General features: G+C 39.6%; 1 protein-coding gene across 4 annotated transcripts in view; it reads right to left on the reverse strand.

Moving 5' to 3' along the window:
- Window positions 1-832: 832 nt before the first annotated feature.
- Mettl4 (methyltransferase 4, N6-adenosine) overlaps window positions 833-19,872 on the reverse strand; it is a 41,734-nt gene continuing 22,694 nt past the window's right edge. For 2 of the 4 annotated variants that reach the window (XM_013146702.3, XM_063231900.1), the window contains 4 exons: window positions 18,292-18,361; window positions 14,346-14,520; window positions 11,748-11,854; window positions 833-2,252 (listed from right to left, as the gene is read on the reverse strand). In XM_013146702.3, coding sequence (XP_013002156.1) covers window positions 1,955-2,252; window positions 11,748-11,854; window positions 14,346-14,520; window positions 18,292-18,361 — 650 coding nt within the window. In that variant the 3' untranslated portion in view covers window positions 833-1,954. Of the gene's footprint in view, window positions 2,253-10,711; window positions 10,903-11,747; window positions 11,855-14,345; window positions 14,521-18,291; window positions 18,362-19,872 lie in introns of all 4 variants that reach the window. The other 2 variants (XM_003464418.5, XR_010041514.1) reach the window with 2 other exon arrangements.

The following is a 19,872-nucleotide window of genomic DNA, read 5'->3' on the forward strand; positions in this document are numbered from 1 at the left end:
GAGCTGGGATTATACACACTGAGCTCACAGGGAGGCGACTTATGCACTGCAAATATGGATTCAGAAAAATAAAAACTAAAGAGCAAATGCAGAGGATCCCTCTGTACTGTAGAGGGACTAAGCACAACAAAATACATAAAACATCGCAGAGTAAGGGACACTGTTTAACAAAGGTTACCTCCATCTCTTTGTTCATTATTACCAGACGTCTTAACACTTTAAACCTCTAAAACAAGTACAGTAATAAAAATAACCTACAAAATTCCCCACAAATGACAACATATAGAAGGCTCTAAATGAAAACACTTCTAGCATGAAGCTCATTCAGCTGCTCAGCTAAAACTGAGAAAAATGATGTCTGACTTCATTTTCTGTTCTCAAAAAGGTGCTGTTAGACTTGTAGGTCCATCTTTTATCCAAAAAGGAGCCTAGTAATTAAACAGGTGTCACAAATAAGACTCAGAAGTGGTACAACTGAGGACCAGAGTGGAGACTGAAACTCCTGCCTCTTGAAACCAGACCCATTCATACATTTTTGTTCTCTTTCACAACCAACATTCATGATGCACAGATGAAAAGTCCAAATGCTAGGTAGGGATAAAACGTTTCCACAAACTATGCAAAATCTTTAAATACCTCAAGAAGATGGAAAGAATTTCAGTGAAGACTGTGATGTGTACTTCAAGTTTAGTACAGTGTTTCTTTTAAATAACAACTTAATGTATTTTCATACACACAAAATCAAGCCTGACTGCAGTCAAACAGCATGAACTTCAAAAGCAACTATTTTTCTTTGACGAAATCAGCAAATAAACCAGCCAAGACTGTCAGAGTCATTTCAATCTAACATTTTATTCAGTAGATAAAAGTATGTGGACAATTTGTCAACAATATACTTTTCTAACATTACCAAGTTAAAAAAAATTTAAAAAGACAAAACATTATATGACTCGATTTATATGAAATTCTAAACAAATAAAACTTGTGACAGAAAGTAAATCACTATTTGTTAGGGCCCAGGACGAGGGAAGAGACCAACCACAAGGGGACACAGGATGGGAAGGTTTTCTGTCGTGTTATGGCGGTGAGCAGACAATGGTCCATGTTTTCAAAACTCACTCTGCTACACAGTGTATCGGAGAACTGCACTATGTAAAAACTCTATCTGAACATTAAAAAGATTATATATAATAAATCAGCATACTTTTCAAAATATCACTTCAGTCAAAATATTTTACTCAGCAGGGCCAGGGTGCAGCTCCGTGGCATAAGCAAGGCCTGGGTCTCATCCCCACCATCACTGAAGAAAAAATGTTTTTGACTCAGTAGAAAAATAATTATTTGTAGAAAATCTGTAAATAAAAAAAAAGTCTTTATATAGACTTTTTCACAATTATAAGCAGTGCTTCTAAGGACTACCTTTTAACTTTGTTCTAGAAAAACCAGCAAAAGCAGGAAGTACTTGGGAAGTAATTCTTCCAGCAGCTGCAGCCTCCTCACCCTGGGGAGGCTGGACTGGGCGGGGCAGCGCTGGAGCCCTGCTGCACAATCTCACCTTACCCCAGAGGCCAGGAGCAGGGCAGCCAGGGGCCCTTAAATCACGAGGCGGAGGAGGTGGCTCCAGGCCCCACCTGGCCATGCAGGTGTCAGAGGCAGGAAAAGCAGAGGCCTCAGAATACCAGTGGCTTGTGAGATTCAAAGAGGAGGGTGGAGGGTGCAGCTCAGAGTGCAGCGCCTGCCTGGCAAGCCCAAGGTCCTGAGTTCGGTTCCTGCCACCAAAAAAAGAAAAGCAGAATTCTGGACTTTAACTCACAATTTTCTGTATTTTCTTTTCTTTTTTTGGTTGCTGTTGCTGTTTGTTTGAGTCAAACAAAACACATGCGAGGGCAGGATTATGACCTGTGGTCCACAAAATGACTTCGGAACCAATCAACAGCTTCTCCGCAGCTTCATTCTAACCGCTTCCCTCTTTAACTGTGGTCTGGGATTCTGGGCTATCAGTGCCACAGCGGTAAAGCCGTCTTGGGATTACACGAAGGCAGATCTCACTGGTAAGAAAAGGGCCGGAGGGCTGGGCCGCAGCAGCGCCGAGGCTTTCGGGCCACCTCAGCACCCGGGCTCGAGGGCCACGAAATAGTCCACGTGCTGAAATTTCAGAACTTCGTTGCCCCAGCTGGTCCAGCCCGGCTGTAAACTTCGGGCAAACAATTCCAAACACTCCCCACCGGGCTTGATATAGTCTTTTAGAACCTCTGTTGAAAAGAGAGGGGAAAAATCATTATCAGCAAAGAAACCCATTTCTTTTTAGCACATACAAGTAGAAGAGGAGGAACATTTTGCTTCTGAAAAGCAAATTAATGTGAAGAATTTTACCACGGGCGTTACTATTTATAGTCAGAAAACAATCTGAAATAAGCATCCTTGAGATTAGGAACAATACCTCAGAACTTCCAATAGCCCTGATTTATTGGCTTTCATTTGTCTATGAGAAGTGAAGTTTTTAATAACCACAATCTTATCGACATCTCCTGAGAACTTACTTAATAAATCTAACCCATGCACGCAAAAAAAAAGAACTATACAGAAACAATACAAAGATAACCCACCTTAAAAACAGAGATAAATGGGGCTGGGGATTTAGCTCAACTGCATAAGCACCTGCCTTGCAAGGGCACGGCCTTGAGTTTGATCCCCGGTACCGATAAAAAAAAAATTATAAAAAATAGAGAGATGTCTGTCATATATACTTAGGTTAAAAAAAAGAAAGAAAGAAATACGTAGAAAAAATTAACAAATAACTACAGCCCCTCCAGCTATGATGTGGGAATATTAAAAACACTCCCTTGTGTTCAAATTCTAAATCTATCTTCACCCAAAGTTTTACTGTGTTATTTCCACAATTAAGTTGTCCTGGTTTGCACATGAACAGCTATTATATGGGAAATTACATTTTGTTGGAGAAAGATATCTCACATATATGTTGGCTAAACGGCTGTGACCTCCACTGGAGGAAAGAACAGCACAGAAGGGTGTTTTAAAAACATAGCTGACATGGACGAAATGGATGACCCTGTCGCTGGTTAGCTAGTGTACCACACATCAAGAACTGAGTATAAAAATAACAATTCAGCAAAGACACCAGAAAGACCATAGTCCACAATAGGTTGAGTTTAGCAGAAACCAACTATTGGCTCAGGTAAGGTCTGAAAGCTGATATATCTCTTATTTTAGATTTGTTTTGTTTTGGTTTTTTTGGTACCGGGGATCAAACTTTTGACTCTGTGCTTGCCAGGTAGGCGCTTCTGCTGCGGAGCTAAATCCCCAGCCCCCTTATTTTAGATTTTATGATGCTCTTCAATTGCCCTCACAGCAAAATAGTTGCTAATTTGTCCAAAAGTGGTGATTCTGCTTATCAAGATTCAAGGAAAAATTAAAAGTTTTTATCATTATAATTAAACTGAATTCCAATGTGGGCTTTGACAGGCTCTAGAAGATACTGGCATGAAGGAACCCTAGTCCTTTTGTAAGCATATAATTAAATGACACTAAACTAGAAAGAGGAAGATTTTTCCAAGTCTTCTCCATTTTCTTTCCATATATTCAAAGCCTCACCAGCCTTCACTCATTATTACTGCGGTCTAAGGTACAGAGGCTAGATTTTCTTTCTAGTATGCTGTTCAGATTTTTGGAACAAAGACGTGAAAGGAATTTTATACAAGCATCAGCCACCCAAAAATACTTAGTATTCTGGGCACCTCTTACAATCAGTGCCAATGGACTTAAAGTAAAAGAAACACACGTTTTATAGCAGCTTACAACCTAAGAATGGCCTAGTATATGGGACCTAAACCATTTATTACCATCCTTTCTCAGTGTAATGTGTTTTACATGTTTTTTTTTCTTTTTAGTTGGAAAAAAATCAAATACTACTTTTATAACATTAACTACATTTCATTTTATTTCAAAACAAGGTGAAAGAAACAAAGGCTAATTCAGTCAGGCATAGTGGTGCCCACTGGTAAAACCAGCACTCCCTGAGAGGCCGAGGCAGGAGATGAGGAGGTTCAACCCAGCCTGTCTCAAAATGAAAAAGGGCTGGCTTTAGTTTGTTTAATGTAAACATAAATGAAGATATGGATAACTGCCTGTATGTTTAAGTGTACAGGACTGACAACCATGTTACTAAGTTTTTGTTGGACAGCTGAACAGAACTGTTTGCAGTCTCGCTGTTTGAATTCCCACTTTATGTGTTCCATTTTTGTATCTTGAACAACTATTTGTAAAACGACAATATGTAAACATCAACTAGTGATTTCTTACTGTTTATTTTTTTCTCTGAACGTATGTATTATTTCTACCTGTTTTCTGTTTTGTTTAGTCTTTCTTTAAATAAAATTTTTTTTAAAAAATGAAAAAGGGCTGAGGATACAGCTTAGTGCAAAGCCTGTGGGTTCCATCCTCAGAGAAAGAAAGAAGAAAGAAAGAAAGAAAGAAAGAAAGAAAGAAAGAAAGAAAAGAAAAGAAGAGAAAGGAGAAGGAAGAAGAGAAAAACAGATGAGGAGGAGGGAGAGAAGGAGAGCAGGAAGGAAGGAAGGAAGGAAGGAAGGAAGGAAGGAAGGAAGGACAAAGAGAGAAAGACAGGGAGGGAGGGGAGGGGAGGGAAGACAAACATATTATTCTTATTGATTTAAAGTAACCAAATGATAAGTAAGTAAATAAAGTAACAACCAAAAACCAACTCAAATGCACACATTTAACCACACACTTGACCCACAGACAGCTGGACAATGACAGCAAGCTTTTTTTAGCAAACCTCTAACCACAGAGAGGCAGCAATCCGCGCAGGGCCCTTAGTACTGAGTAGAAAAAGGAGTGCAAACCTCTGGTGCAAAATAAAGCGATCCAATTTTTGATTCAAATACTTTTATTTTATAGTTTTCCTACGTTAAATCTTTAACTGAATATGCATTTATACTGATAGACTGTAAGCCATCACTATTGGTGATCTGTCTGTTTTCAGGAGGAAACTTCATAAATGTATCACTTTGACATGGAATGCTGCTATGTTAGATTGTATTACGGTTTTCTTCTATTTTGCAACAAACTGAACTTTTAAAAAAATCTTGGGGATTCTAACAAGCCAAAGAAAACATTTGGTTTTATGACTATTACATAAACAGCTTAAGAACATATACGGGTAAAAGTTCTACACATTGTCTAAAGTATGTATTGTGAAAATCCCTAGTTATAATTTCAGGTAAAATATGCACAGAAACCAGAACACCAATGATGGCTTTCATCTGTACCACGCTATACCTAAACTACATATGAGAATATGAACTCAAAAAAAAAGTATTACAAATGTTTCTTATCTATCACTGTTTAACCAACATATACAGTGAGTTATTCAGATTTTCCTTTTCTCCTAAAATGCAACTTTTGTTTTTAAATGTGCCTAATTCTAAAGCTGTGTTTGTGCTGCTCTCTTTTGGGGGTAGGGAGGAACTGCGTTTCATACCTAGCAGGTCTTGCTACTTTGGGAGGAAGACAAATTTTTACTACTTTTAACACTTTTGTCTTAACAATTACCTTAAAATACAATTTCATTCTACTTTAAAGAAACTGGTAAACAGTCAAACTATCATTTAATAATACGGGATTTGGATTCTTGGGTTTTTCATTTTCTTTTTTTTTTTTTTTTTTTTTTTTTTTGTCTTTTTCCTTTTTATCGGTACCGGGAATCGAACTCACGACTGCCTGCTTTCAAGGCAGGCGCTTATGCCACTGAGCTAAACCCTCAGCCCCCTTTCTTTTGTTTTTAAAACAGGGTTTTGCTATGTAGTTCAGGCTGGCCTCGAACTCACAGAGATCCTCCTACCTCAGGCTCTGCTGATGCTGGGATTACAGATACCCAGCTGTTTTGGGATTTTTTTTAAAGTAAAATATAAACCTTAAAATAAACACTAACCTAAGTTGTTTTATGTTTTTTGTACCAGGGATCGAACTCACAACCTCATGCTTGCCAGGCAGGCACTTATATCACTGAGCTATATCCCCAGCCCTAACCTAAGTTTTCGAACTTACCAAAAGAGAAGGAAAATTCAAACAACAGATTAGATTTTCCTATTAAGTAAAATTAATGTCACATTCAATAAATTATGTTCTTCAAAGAACACTATGGTCTCACTTTCAGGGAAGTCACAAACTGAATGCATTAAAGAGTTCGTGCAGTAAAAATCTAAAGGTAATTATTCACTGAGAATTGTCTTACATTAAAGAATATATGATCACCACGGACATCTGAAGATTTCTCAGTTCAAGGAATTCTAAAAACAATGTCTCTGTGTAAGTAATTTAAAATAATAGAAATCCTGAGTGCTACCAAAATATTTCTCCTCAAAAAACATATGTTTTCTTATGCTTTCTAGCTCATAAACTATCCTACGTTCTACAAAAATAAGATACAGTGCCTGTGGTTTTTCTGAGTGACACCTTCCTTAAGTGTTTTGGTTTAATTTTTAAGTAGGAATCATCAAATAATAAAATACATTCTAAAAAGTAAGCTCTGCCTATCAGGTTCGGCATTCCCCAAGCACTCACTTGCCTGGGCTTTGAAAGGGTCTGTCACTTGGAGGGGGACACACACTCACACACACACACACACACACACACACACACACACACACGCACACACACGCACACACACACACACCTCCCAGAAGGTGGCAGAGCTGAGCAGTGAAAAATCAGCCTGTGAGTCCAGCAGCTCACAGCAGGAAAGAGAAGCAGGAGGGAGCTGACCCCCAAGACACAGGGAGGCTCTGGGAGACTGGACAAGAAACAGTCACCTATAAAGCAAAGCGAATCACAATCACAAACCCTCAAGTCGAAGAGAGCTTGGAGTGAAGCATTTCAAGTCATACAAGAAAATCTCAACCTTGATTGATGTACTCTGTGAAATTATCTTTAAAACTGATGGAAAAATAAGACATTTCCGTGGTAAAGAACATCTGGGGAAATTCATGACCACTAAACAAGCAACCCAAAATGTTCCAAAGGACATTCTAGAGATAACAAAGACTACAACTCCATGTACCCCAACAGAATGAGTCCACCAAGCAAGGCAAGCAGTTAACCAGAATTAAAAGATGGGAATTAACAAGAGGAAAATAATATGGCATGGATAGGTTAATGCATATCAGTCATAACCATTCACCAAAAGAAATAGATTTGCAGAATGGATCAAGAGACAACATCCAATAATATGCTGCATACAAGAAACACACCTAACTCAAAAGAAAATCATAGACTGAAAGTCAAAGATAGAAAACAATACTCCACAGGACAGGAACCTGGAAAAAAATAAGTATTCTATTTGCAGACAAAGTACTTCAAGCTAAGGCTAATCAAATCAAAAGATACAAAAAAGTCATTACGTACCTGTTAAGGGAATAATCCAAGAGGAAATATAAGAATCTTAAATATACATGCATCAAATACCAGCACACCAACTATATAAAACAAATATTAATGGACATGAAAAAAAAATCAATCTAATTATAATGGGGGACCTCAATATCCCACTCTCATAAGTAGATCAACTACACAAGGAGTCAACAAAGAAATATCAGAATGAACTGTACCTTTGAACAAATAGACTTAGACATCTACAGTGTGTTTCACCCCACAACATCAGAATATTCTTTTCAGCTACACACAGCACTTTCTCCAAAACAGACCACAGACTGGCCCACAGAACACACTTAAGTAAATGCAAATAAATCAAAATTATCCCATGCATATTATCACACTACAGTGCAATGAAATTGAAAATCAGTGGCAAAAAACTTCAAAAACTGCACAAACACATGGAAATTAAATACCCTGCTATAAAACCAATACATCACAGATAAAATTAAAGGAAAAATTATATGGTTCCTACAATTAAACATTAATGCCAACACAATACACCAGAACTTACAGGACACAATAAAAACAGTCCAAAGAGAAAAATTGATAGTGGTGAATGACATTAGAAAAACAGTGAGCACAAATAAACAACCTAAGGCTGAACCTCTAGCTACTAGAACAAGAACAGCTAGTTAAATCCAAAGCTTTAGGAAGGAGGAAATTCCAAGATGAGAGCAGAAAGTAATGCAATTGATGGTAAGAAAACAATACAAAGAATGGTTCGTTGAAAGATTAAATAAAATAGACAAATCCTTAGGCAACCTTATCCAAAATACCAGAAAAAAAGACTCAAATCCATGCAATTAGGAATGAAAAGGGTGAAAATACAACAGATCCTACAGAAATCTAGATCATCAATTACTTACTTCAAGAATCTATCCTCTAATAAGATGTAAAATGTAGAAGAAATGGACAGATGCCTAGATATGCATGAATTAGCAGAGTCAAGAAGATACAAAAATTCTAAATATTCTAGTATCAGTCAATGAAATTGAATATGCAATAAAAAAAAAACCCTACAACAAAGGAAAGCCCTGGTCCTGACAGATTCACTGCTGAATTCTACAAGACATTTAGAAAAGATCTAATACAACTACTCCTCAAACTCCAATGAAATTTAAAGGAATGCATACTCCTAAACTCATTCCTGGAAGCAACCATTACACTGATAACAAAACCACAAGAGGACCCAACCAAAAAAGAGAACTACAGGCCAATTTCTCTAATAAACATAGCTGCAAAAAAACTCAATAAGATACTGGCAAACAGAATTAAATCATCAAGAAAATTATACATCTTGACCAAGTAGGATTCACCCCAGAGATCCACGGATGGTTCAACATGTGCAACTCAATAAATGTAATATACCATATTAACAGAACCAAAGACAAAAACCACATGATGATCTTAATAGACACAGAAAAAACATTTGACATTGCAAGCACGTAGTCGTGAGTTCGATCGCTGGTACAGATAAAAAAAAAAAGAAAAAACATTTGACAATGTCTGACTCTAACTCATGATAAAAGAAAAACCTACATAAAATTGGAACAAATGGTCTTTATTGCAATCTGATAAAAACCATGTATGATAAACCAACAGCTAACATCACACTAAAGGATCAAAACCTGAAGGCTTTCACTTTAAAATCAAGAACAAGACAAGATTGTTTACTATCACCGCTCCTATTCAACATAGTCTTGGAAACATTAGCCAGAGTGATTAGACAAGAGAAAAAAATAAAATAAAAGGAGTAAGGATAGGAAAGAAAGTAAATTAAATTAAATTACCTTTATTTGCAGAAAACATGATATTCCACATAGAAGACCCCAAAAGTCCACCAAAAGACTTTCAGATTTAATAACCAACTTCAGTAGCATAGCTGGATACAAAATTGACATTCAAAAATCAGTAGCATTCTTGTACACAAATAACAAAATCACTGATAAAGAAAGTATTGCCCTTTTCTTTTTCCCTTTTGGTACTGGGGATTGAACTCATGACCCTGTGCTTGCCAGGCAGGTGCTTACGCTGCTGAGCTAAATCTCCAGCTTCTGATAGAGCAATTAGGGAATAATACCTTTGACAAAGGGGCCACACATGTTCACTGAAAGAAAAAAGCCTCTTTAATAAATGAAAAAACTAGCTTTCCACATGCCAAAATCTAAAACTAGAGCCATGTATATCACCATGCGCTAAACTACAATCAAAATGGACCAAAGATCTAAACATTAAAACAGAAACACTAAATCTGTTTGGAGAGAGAACAACTAGAATTCTTGAAGACATAGTATAGGCAGATTTCACTAATAAAACCTCGACTACATGGGAAATACTTCAAAGAATCAACAACTGGGATCTCCATCTTATTAAAAAGCTTTTACACAGCAAAAAGAAACTATCAACAGAAAGAAGAGTGAGAAAAAATGTTGCTAGTTCTTTCTCAAAAGACTAGTATCTAGAATATATAAAGAACTAAAAAAAAAGAAAGAAAGAAAAAAGCAGATCCCCCGCCCCCACCTAATTAAAAGATCCAATCCAAATAATGGACATCTGAAATGATCAAACATTCTCTGATGAAGAAATACAAACAGCAAATAAATATATGAAAAGATGTTCAATCACAGGTCATTCGAGAGGTGCAAATTAAAAACACTGTGATTCTATCTCACCTCAGAAAGAATAGCTATGAGCACGAAGTCTACCAATAACAGCTGCACCATCACTCCCTCTTTAAACGTGGAGGAGCAGAGCCAGGTCTCACACCAGGACAGCGAGCTTCGAAGCCAGCTTCCCACCAGCCCTAGCAACAGGTCCCCGGCGTCAGGAGCACACCGTAAAGCACTGAGCCTGAGGAGCAGCAGCAGCGGCGTCTCCCTTTAGAGGACACAAAGCTGACAGTTTCCACTAGGTAAGGGAACTCCTGCCATCGCTCTGAATAACCACGCTGAGGTCTGGGCTCAGCACAGGCTCGGAAGCCAGCAACCTGCACCCACAGCTCCCCTTAATAAAGCCCGGGGACTGAAGATCGTGAATCCCACTGGAAAGAATGGCTGGGAACTCTGGGCCACAGCGCTATCTCTCCCCTTCAAACAGGGTCTGAGTTTTTGAAATTGAAAGAGCTCCCGTAAAAGAAATCAATAATGTAAGCAGCAGAAAGGGAGCCGGGAAAAGCTGAGGGCGTCTAAAGCCCACCTGCGCTCTACCTCACAGTCTGCGACCAACGTGCCGTGCAACTTACAAGGTTAAGATACACACATCCGACATCCAGCACGCGAACACCACAGCCAACCCTTCTTCAAGTCTGCCAACGTCCCGACTGCATCTCAGGAGCACGCACCTGCAAGAGGGGGCTTGTGCGAGTGGAGCGCGCAGGGCACGCTGACGATCACTTTGCCGTCCGGAGGAGGCAGCACCTTCACCTCTGGGCAACTAGGGCCAACAGCACAGGAGAGCGGATTAGGTTTGAAAGAATGACGCTGAGTTATAGGCTGCAATCGTATTTTGTCCTTTCAAATAGTACATGATGATTTTGCTTGGTTGGTTGGTTTTGTTTTTGTTTTTGCGACAGGGTCTCACTCTGTAGCCTCCAGGCTGACCTCAAACTCACAGCAGTCCTCCTGCCTCAGCCTCCCCAGTGCTGGGATTACAGGGGTGTACCACGATGTCTGGCAGTATCTGATTTTTTAAAATCAGATTTTACTGGTACATTATAGATATGCATAAGAACACAATCATCATAGAGAATTTGTACCTGTATGTGATATAATTTGTTTTTCTTTCCTATACTCCTACCCTCCCTTCAACCCTTCCTCCCCTCCCCATTTACTAAAGCTTTGTTTCTATATCTTCCTTCTTTTCTCCTTTTTTAAGCTTTCTCTTCTTCCCTTTTCCCCTCCTCTTTCCTTACCCTCCCCAAATATCCAATTTTTTAAAACAAATTTAAGGATTGATTCATTGGAAGAAATCAATAGTTTAAGAACTGAGACAACTAAGTCAGTGATGGCGAACCTTTTAGAGCTTTCAGTGATACAAACTGCCCACCAGGGACCACGTGCCACCACATCACCACCACTGCCCTAGGATCTCGCTCTCCAGTCATGACAATTACACACCAGACAATGTAAAAGAAAACTACATTTGTCATGCAATTCATACTTTGCTCTTTTAGATTATCAAAAAATGTAAAAATTCAGGAAAATCAATGATCAGTGTGTTCACTTTAAAGGTCTAAAATTTAATACATTTATATAATTTTGGCAAATTACCTTTCTTACCTTGATGGTAAAATGGCTTTTCCCTGAACTCTTCCCAGGATAAGACCTTCATACGGTTTTTTGTGTGGCGAATCTAAAGGGAATACAAACTCTCCCGTCTTGGTGATCTGGTAGAAAGGAACTGACATCATTATACAGTCTCCATCCTTCCCTTCAAAAAGAAATGAATAAACCTCCAGGCAGAAATGAATAAACCTCCAGGCTAGCGTTGTCTGATAAAAACATAATAAAACCCACAAATGTGATCTATATATCTATTTTTAAATCTTCTAGTATTAACATTTTTAAAAAGTACTGATCTCCTAAAAATACTATAAATGGCAGGGGTGGGGGCAGAGAACCCTAACCCCCGCACTCAGGAGGCTGAAGCAAGAGGGTGGTCACAGCACTGAGCTATTTCGCTAGCTCAAAGCCAGCCTGGACTCTAGCAAGACTTCATTTCAAAAATAAATAGAAAGCAAAACAAATAGAAAGTGAAAAGCTACAGTGAAATCAACTATACCTACTTCATTTTAACACACCCAAGATATTACTTCAATATATGCTCAGTTCCAAGGAGTTACTGAGATAGGCTACACTCTCTCTTTACATTGAGTCTTTACTACCCAGCTTGTGTCTTACACCTCACAGCGCGGAGCGGCCACCTCAGGCGCTGCAGAGTCACAGGTGGTAAGGCCTACCGTTTCATGCAATGTAGTTACAAGATTTTAGAAAAGGTATCTGATATATTTTAGCACAATTTTACTATCATCGTGCACAAACACTTCTACTTTATATTAAAATTTATTCCTGCAAACGATGTCATCATTGGTTCATTTACTAACTCATTCAGATAGTATTTACTGATTACTGGCAACACCTCTAAATAGATCAAAATAAAGCCTTTCTTTAGTTGTAAGAAACAGTGTTACTGAATGCTGTCAGAGGTAAAATTAATAAAGAAACAAGCTGAGGAGTCAATAAGATAAGACACTATCGGGCATCATAAAGTCAGAAATTCAATTTTATCACCTCATCCTGTGATGACCAGATTCCTCAGGATTCATTCAAGCTAATTAAACTTAAAAATGCAATTCTTGAAAAGCATATAAACCTGTTTACTTACAATGGAGATACATGTATTTACTGCCAGAATATTCCTATCAATTATCAGTAGAACCCTTTACCCTATTTTGAGGTAACTGAACAACCAAGTCAGTAATCAGAAAGCTCTTTTATCTCCTCTAAGGCCAGTCAGGCAGCACCTCTTACACATAATACTGTATTAACAGTGGCGAAGGCTTGGGTTTTTGTTTTTTGTTTTTTCCTTTTTTGGTACTGGGAATCAAACTCAGGACCTTGTGCTTGCCAGGCAAGTATTATGCCACTAAGCTAAATCCCCGACTAATGATGGCAAATTCTTCTTCTTCGTTAGCCTTTATAGTCCACGCAGATTACTCCCTTTGTTATAATATAAATGGCTCATATGTCATAGTACAGTTTGATTTTCTACTCTGTCCTTACCATACCATCTCTCAGAACTGATTACCACTACAGATGAACACCCTAGGTTCTCACACACTAACACTCTACTGGATTTGACTTCAGAGGCGATCTCCTCCTGACTTTGGTCCACCAGAGGGCAGGTGGAATGGGATGTTACATTCCCTTCATGATCCTGTGTCAAATCAACCAAAATCAGGACCAAAGGATGTCATGAAAGCCAAGACACAACTGTCAGTATTTGTTTGCTGAGTCAGATAAGAGAGGTATAAACAATGCACGCAGCTTTTAGGACATATGCCAGTAGACCACAGAGTATGTAAAAGCACACAGAAAAACAATCTGATATGCCTAAAATAAATACACTAGTTACTAAACACTGCATTGACTGTAACTTACATTTTCAAAACCTATTAGGAGGGCTTTTATGACGTCCATGTGAATAATCAGTATCTTTCAGAGAATGTCCAATGAACTCTGAACTGAAACTTGAGTTTTCTGCATTTATATTTTATTCTTGCAGCACGTAGGGATTTTAAAGATCATTCAGCCAACACTAAAGTTAAAATCGGTTATTTTAAAAAGTGTGGCAGCACCGGAAGCACTGAGCACAGAAGTTAAGAGCTGATGCATGACAGGTCTCGGGTGTCACGTCTCCGACGCCCTCTGTACTAGCTCACTTTGTGGTTCTCTGCTCCTCCCCAGAAACGTGGGCAAGTGGCCACACGGGGCGACTGACACTGTGCGGACACAGAGGGCAGGAAGACAAATGGAGTGCATCCGACTTCAATGCCCAGTGCGGGATCGGCTCCCCCAAAGTGTGTGCTTGTCATACTGTAAGCTAGATTGCTAGAGACCAGAGCTTTCTTAGATTTCATCCTGGGGTGAAATCCTTGACCAGCAAGCAGTGCAGGACGCTAACATGGATAGAAGCAGAGCATGGCGGCAGCCTTGAGGACAAGAAGACACAAGTGTTGAGCAGCAAAGCAAGCGAGCTGTGATGACACCCTGTTTAGACAGAAGACCATCGACGCATGAAACCCCGCAGAGCACACACCGACCCCACGTGCCTCGTGTGCCTGCGACACTGACACACATGCGAGCACCGCCACTCACTTTAACCCAGTGCCACTCGGCCAGCGTCTCCACAGACCATGACGGGTACAGCTCATCTCTCACGAAGCGCAGGTGCCTCTGCCTATTGGTCACCCACGTGATGACCAGGCAGTCAGGAGCGGCCAGCTGAGGGACGGGGATCTGCTGTATCTGCAGTGGTGACAGATAACTGTACCTAAACACCAACAGGGAAATGGGGGTAAACTTTGTTATTAAAAAGAGAAAAAAATAGCTGGGGTGGTTTCACATGCTTGTAATCCCAGCACTCGGGAGGCTGAGGCAGGAGGATCGGTATGAGCTAAAACCCAGCCTGGGCTACAAGTGAGCTCAAAGTCAGCCTGAATTGCACAGCGAGACCCCGTCTCAGAAAGACAAAAAGAATAAAGAAAAGAAAAACAAGGAGAAGACCTGTGTCAGAGACCCCAGAAATGCAAAATTCCTGCAGCTGTTGATCTGTGGGGTCAAATATGAAGCTACAGTGACACCTGGTGGACATGCTTGCACACAGCCATTGAAGAGCATGGAACTTGGTTTTTCTGTTTTACTAGTAGAGAATTGACAAGCTGTGTCAATTCTTTGAAACAATCGCTTTGAAACACAATTTGGAAAAATTTCCCATTCAGATTTTTTTCTCCCATTCCAAATTAAGCAAATATCTCTAGGGTCCTCTGTCTCTCCCGCCATCAGTCCTAGGGATGGCAGCCGGGGTCATTCTACCATTCAGCCCCATCCCCAGACCTTTCCGTGTATTTATTTGGAGGCAGAGAGTGTCACCACGCTGCCCAATAGGACTCAAACCTGCCATCCTCCTGCCTCAGTCTCTCTCTATGTCGGGATCCCAGACATTTGCTCATCTCCATCTGTTTCACGGCAGCCACAGTGAGTGTGGACACCAGCATCTCAGGAATCCAAGGTGAAGCCCACAGACAGTACCAGGCAAGCGTGGCGGGCAGGAACCCTAAGGCCAATCAACCTCAGCCAAGCGGGGGCCCAGGCACTGGCCTCTCACCCAACCTCCGCTCCTCCCCACTGCAGGCTTTCAGCCCCCTTTACCATCCTGTCTTGAAGACATAGGCGTAGGCAGAGACTGCATGAACAAAACCAAGGGAAATACAACAAAGAATCAACAGAATCTCACCTTATTAAAAAGCTTTTGCACAACAAAAGAAATCACCAACAAAGTAAAAAAACAACACACAGTGGGAAAAAAATTATAGCTCTTTATCCCCCAGACTTATATCTAGAACATAAAATAAATTTTAAAAAGCAGGCTCCCTAAATTCAAAGACCCAATCCAAAAATAGGTATCTGAGATGAATACACACTTCTCAAATAAAGAAATACAAACGGCAAATAAATAAATGAAAAAATGCTTGACATTATTGATCATTCGAGAGATGCAAATTAAAACACTAAATTTGAAACTTTTATAGGTAAGTGGATAAAACTCGAGATCATACTCGTAAGTATGTAAATATCATATTGTCTCACTAGTACAAGAATCGGAAAGAGTAAACAAGTTCCAAAATGTACAACAGATACTGGGAAAAGGTAAGAAACTGTTCAGAAGAAAAGATGAACTGCGAGAGGTACAAGGGGAAAGAGGAAGGAAAGGAAAAGGGACAAGGAAAAAATACATACACACAAGACAGTTCAGATAGGTTTGCAGCCAGTTTCTCTTGGTTTACCGAGGGGAAAGTTTGGTGCTGGCGACTTTCTGTACAGTGTTTCATGCCTGTGTCTTATATAACAACACGCAACGTGCTGGCTACCATTACGCTCCTACTAGCCTGTTTTCAAAGTGTTTTATTGTCCTTATTCTATTTAAAATGTTAAAATTTTTAAAAATAATGCAAGATCAAAAACTTGAAATGACATGGTTCCAATAACTGCAGATTTCTTGATTGCTTTAATTTTATTTGAGTTGATGGGGGACATTTACATTCTCCCTTCTAGCTCTAAATTTATGGAAGTCACTTTGAAAATATTCATTTTTTTTACGCTGAAAATATGTGATAGAAAACATGTAGCACTTCCTATTCTGCAGAGGAAACGTGTGTATCTTTGTGAGTTTGCTTTAGGCAAGGATTTCTTACATACAACCCCAAAAGTATAAGCAACAAAAGAAAAAAACAGATAAACTGAATTAAAAACTTTGTTAATTAAAAACTGTGCTTCAAAGAAAAGTGAAACACAAAATCCAAAGCATAGGAGAAAGTATTTTCAAATCATATATCTGATCCAAAATATGTAAAGAATTCTTACAAATCAATGATGTAAAAACCCTAAATTTTAAAATGTGCAAAGGCAGGACTACAAAGTTAAGGGCAGCCTGGCAACTAGAGAAAAATCTGTTTCATCACAAAAAATAAAAAGGCAGGAATGTAGCTTAGAAGTAGACTGATTCTCGGTTCAATTCCCAGTATTACAAAAAAAAAAAAAAAAAAAAAAAAAAAAAAGCACAAGGTATTTAAATAGACCATTTTTAATTCTCCATGTGAGACCAGGACATGGAAATGACCAACAAGGGCATAAGAGGATGTTTGATATCATTCGTTATTAGAGAAATGCAGACCAGAACTACAAGGCACCACTTCATACCCATTAGGACACTATAAATTTTTTAATGGAAACTAACAAGTGTTGACAAAGGAAAGTTAGAGCCCTCATTGCTGGTGAGCACGTACAGCAGTGCAGCCACTCAGTAAGCGAGCTTGCCATTCCTCAAAACTTCACAGATGGAATTCCCACAGGGCCCAGCATTCCACGCCAGTTCTACCACAGAGGACGGGAGAAACACTGCCCGGAGTCAACCAGACCCTAACGTCTGACCTCCTTCCAAAACCACCCACGTGCAGCCTCAAGGAGCTGTCAGAAGGACTCACAGAACTTACCAAAAGTTATTACTCAGCTATGGTTTACCAGGAGAAAGGATACAGATTAAACTCCATCAAAGAAGAGAACCCAACGATGCTAAAGACTTATTACAACTAAAAGCAATGCATGACCTACTGTTTTATTTTGCTACAAAGAACATTTCCGGGACAGTTGGTGAAAAGGTCTAAAGGTAGTAACAATGTACCAGTAAGATACTGTATGGGGAGGGGATGTAGCTCAGGAGTAAGAGTTTGCCTAGTACCTGAGGCCCTGGGTTTGATACTACTGGGGGGGGGGGGGGGGATGCCCATGTGTATTTATATATAGACAGATACATATATAATCGATGTTAATTACATGTTTTGACAATTACATTAGGATTATGTAACACTTGTTTTTAGGAAATGTACACAGAAATATTTAAGTCCAACTTTCATAATTTATTCTCAAGGGATTAAAAATTTTTATTCATATAAATACACACAAACAGACACAAAGAACAGACACATGCATTCCCCAACTTTAAAGGAAAAATACCCTCCTTTTGGCACAGCTCACAAACACGCAGACTAAGGAAGCTGAAGATAAATTGTCAGAGGAAGATTTCAGATGAAGTTTAAGTCAAAATAGGAGTATTTTTTTCCTAGAGTACTGAAGAGTGAGAAATAAAACCTTCCTTACAACTAAAGAGGAAAACTTCATTTTAAAAACCCTATTAAAAGGAAACATCAACATGGTAAATAATCAAACTTGTCATCCTACAGGTGACATATAATGCTTCGTAAATTAAAAATATAAACAAGCCGAGCATGGTGATGCATGCCTGTAATCTTAGCACTCAGAAGGCTGAGGCAGGAGGATCACTGAGAGTTGGAGGCCAGCCTGGGCTACAAAGTTAGCTCAAGGCCAGCCTAAGCTCTAACAGTGACAAATAATAATAATAGTAATTTTAAAACCTTTTAAAGCATTATAGTAACCTGTACCATTATGTTAATAATACATTCACAGAATGTACAAAGGATTGTAGTTTTTAGAAAGCATGTCTCACAGAGAATTCATTTCCACTTACCTGTTACTTCTTTTAACTGATTTGTTCTGCCATGGTGGATCAATCACAATTACATCAAACATTTTCCCACCTGAAGTGAAAGACACAGTTTCAGAAGAGGCCCCCAAATGTGAGTCACATGGAAAACTAAATATAAGACTGAGGTGACAGGCCTCGGTGCAGAGGCCCAGGGTTGAATCCCTAGCACTCAAAAATGTGAAAATAAAAAAACAAATAAACATGTGCTTCAAAACCAAAGTACTTCCACTATCAACACAAACACACCGGCATTCATCAGAAGAACTTAAGCATTTATTTAAATGCAATTTCTCTAAAAATTGAGCTTTCTCTTATAATTTAGTAACCGACTTTCATTTAATTTCACCAGTTGGTTTCGTAAGGTTTTGAAGTCCTGTATCACTTATACTGATTTATTTTTTATTTTTCTATTTTGTTTTATTTTCTTTGGTTTTAATCTTCTTTAAAATAAAATAAAAATTGCAAAAAAAATGATTTCACTAATTGCTACTTTTGCAGAGACCACTTGCAGACAGCTACAATTCACTGAGCTGGACGCTAATAATTCATAGATTTCCTATAAATCTTGGCAGCCCTGTTCATATGGTCTTTTCACACCTAGGTTTTCATTTTTGATTTTCAAATGATTTCAGTTTTACAATTGGTCCAAAACTAGGGCCGCACACTGCGTTACATTCCCACGTTTCCTACCTCCCCTCCAGGCCGGGGCCTTCACTCTTTGGCTTTCTTGACCTTGAGATTTTTAAAGGCTATGGATAAGTTATTTCATAGAATGCCCCTCAATTTGGTTGTGGGATTTCCTCATAATTAAATTTAGGCTATTTTAGATGGGTGTGGTGGCACACATCTGTAATCTCAGTATGTTGGGAAGCTGAGGCAGGAGGATTACACAGTCTTAAAATAAAAAAGGGCTGAGACTGTAGCCCAGTGGGAAGGCCCTGGGCTCAATCCCGGGAGAGATAGGAAGGTAGATAGAAAAGAAAGTGAGAGAGGGAGAGTGAGAAAAGAGACAGAGAGAGGAGAAACAAGGACAGGAGAGAGGAGAGAGGCTAATTTTGTTGCCTGCTTCGGGGGAGACACCAGCAAAGCCCCACCTATGCACTCTATGGAGGCAGCAGTTCGGGAAGCAGAGCAGCTCATGACCAGCAACTGCTCCAGGCGCCCTCTGCCAGGTCTCTGCAGTGTCCCCCCTGGAAGGAACAAGTCTCTTGACAAAGAGACTTCCTCGTTTGACACCCAGTTATTCCAAGGATGTTTGTCGCGGGGAAGTTTTCTAGCTCCGCCACCATCTGCTTCAATTAGTTAGAATTTCGCTGTGAGGAGGAGCTGTCCCTTCTCACACTGTCCATTCTGTTTACTTCTCCTACTGTTACAAGCACAGGGTGCTGAGGTGCAGAAGGGCGCGGGGCGTGGAGAGGGCAGAGGCCGGGTGCAGGCCAGCGGCCCTCGGGTCCCTCAGTGGGCAGCCACAGCCGCACAGGCAAAGCCGCTGCCCTCACGGGCTCAGGGCCGGCCACCCGCCGCTTCTGCTGCACCCCCCCCCACCAAGATCTCAACGCCCAA

Source organism: Cavia porcellus, unplaced genomic scaffold (genome assembly GCF_034190915.1).
Source record: "Cavia porcellus strain 051 isolate PalLab524CR breed Dunkin Hartley unplaced genomic scaffold, mCavPor4.1 scaffold_20, whole genome shotgun sequence".
NCBI classification, from domain to species: domain Eukaryota; kingdom Metazoa; phylum Chordata; class Mammalia; order Rodentia; family Caviidae; genus Cavia; species Cavia porcellus.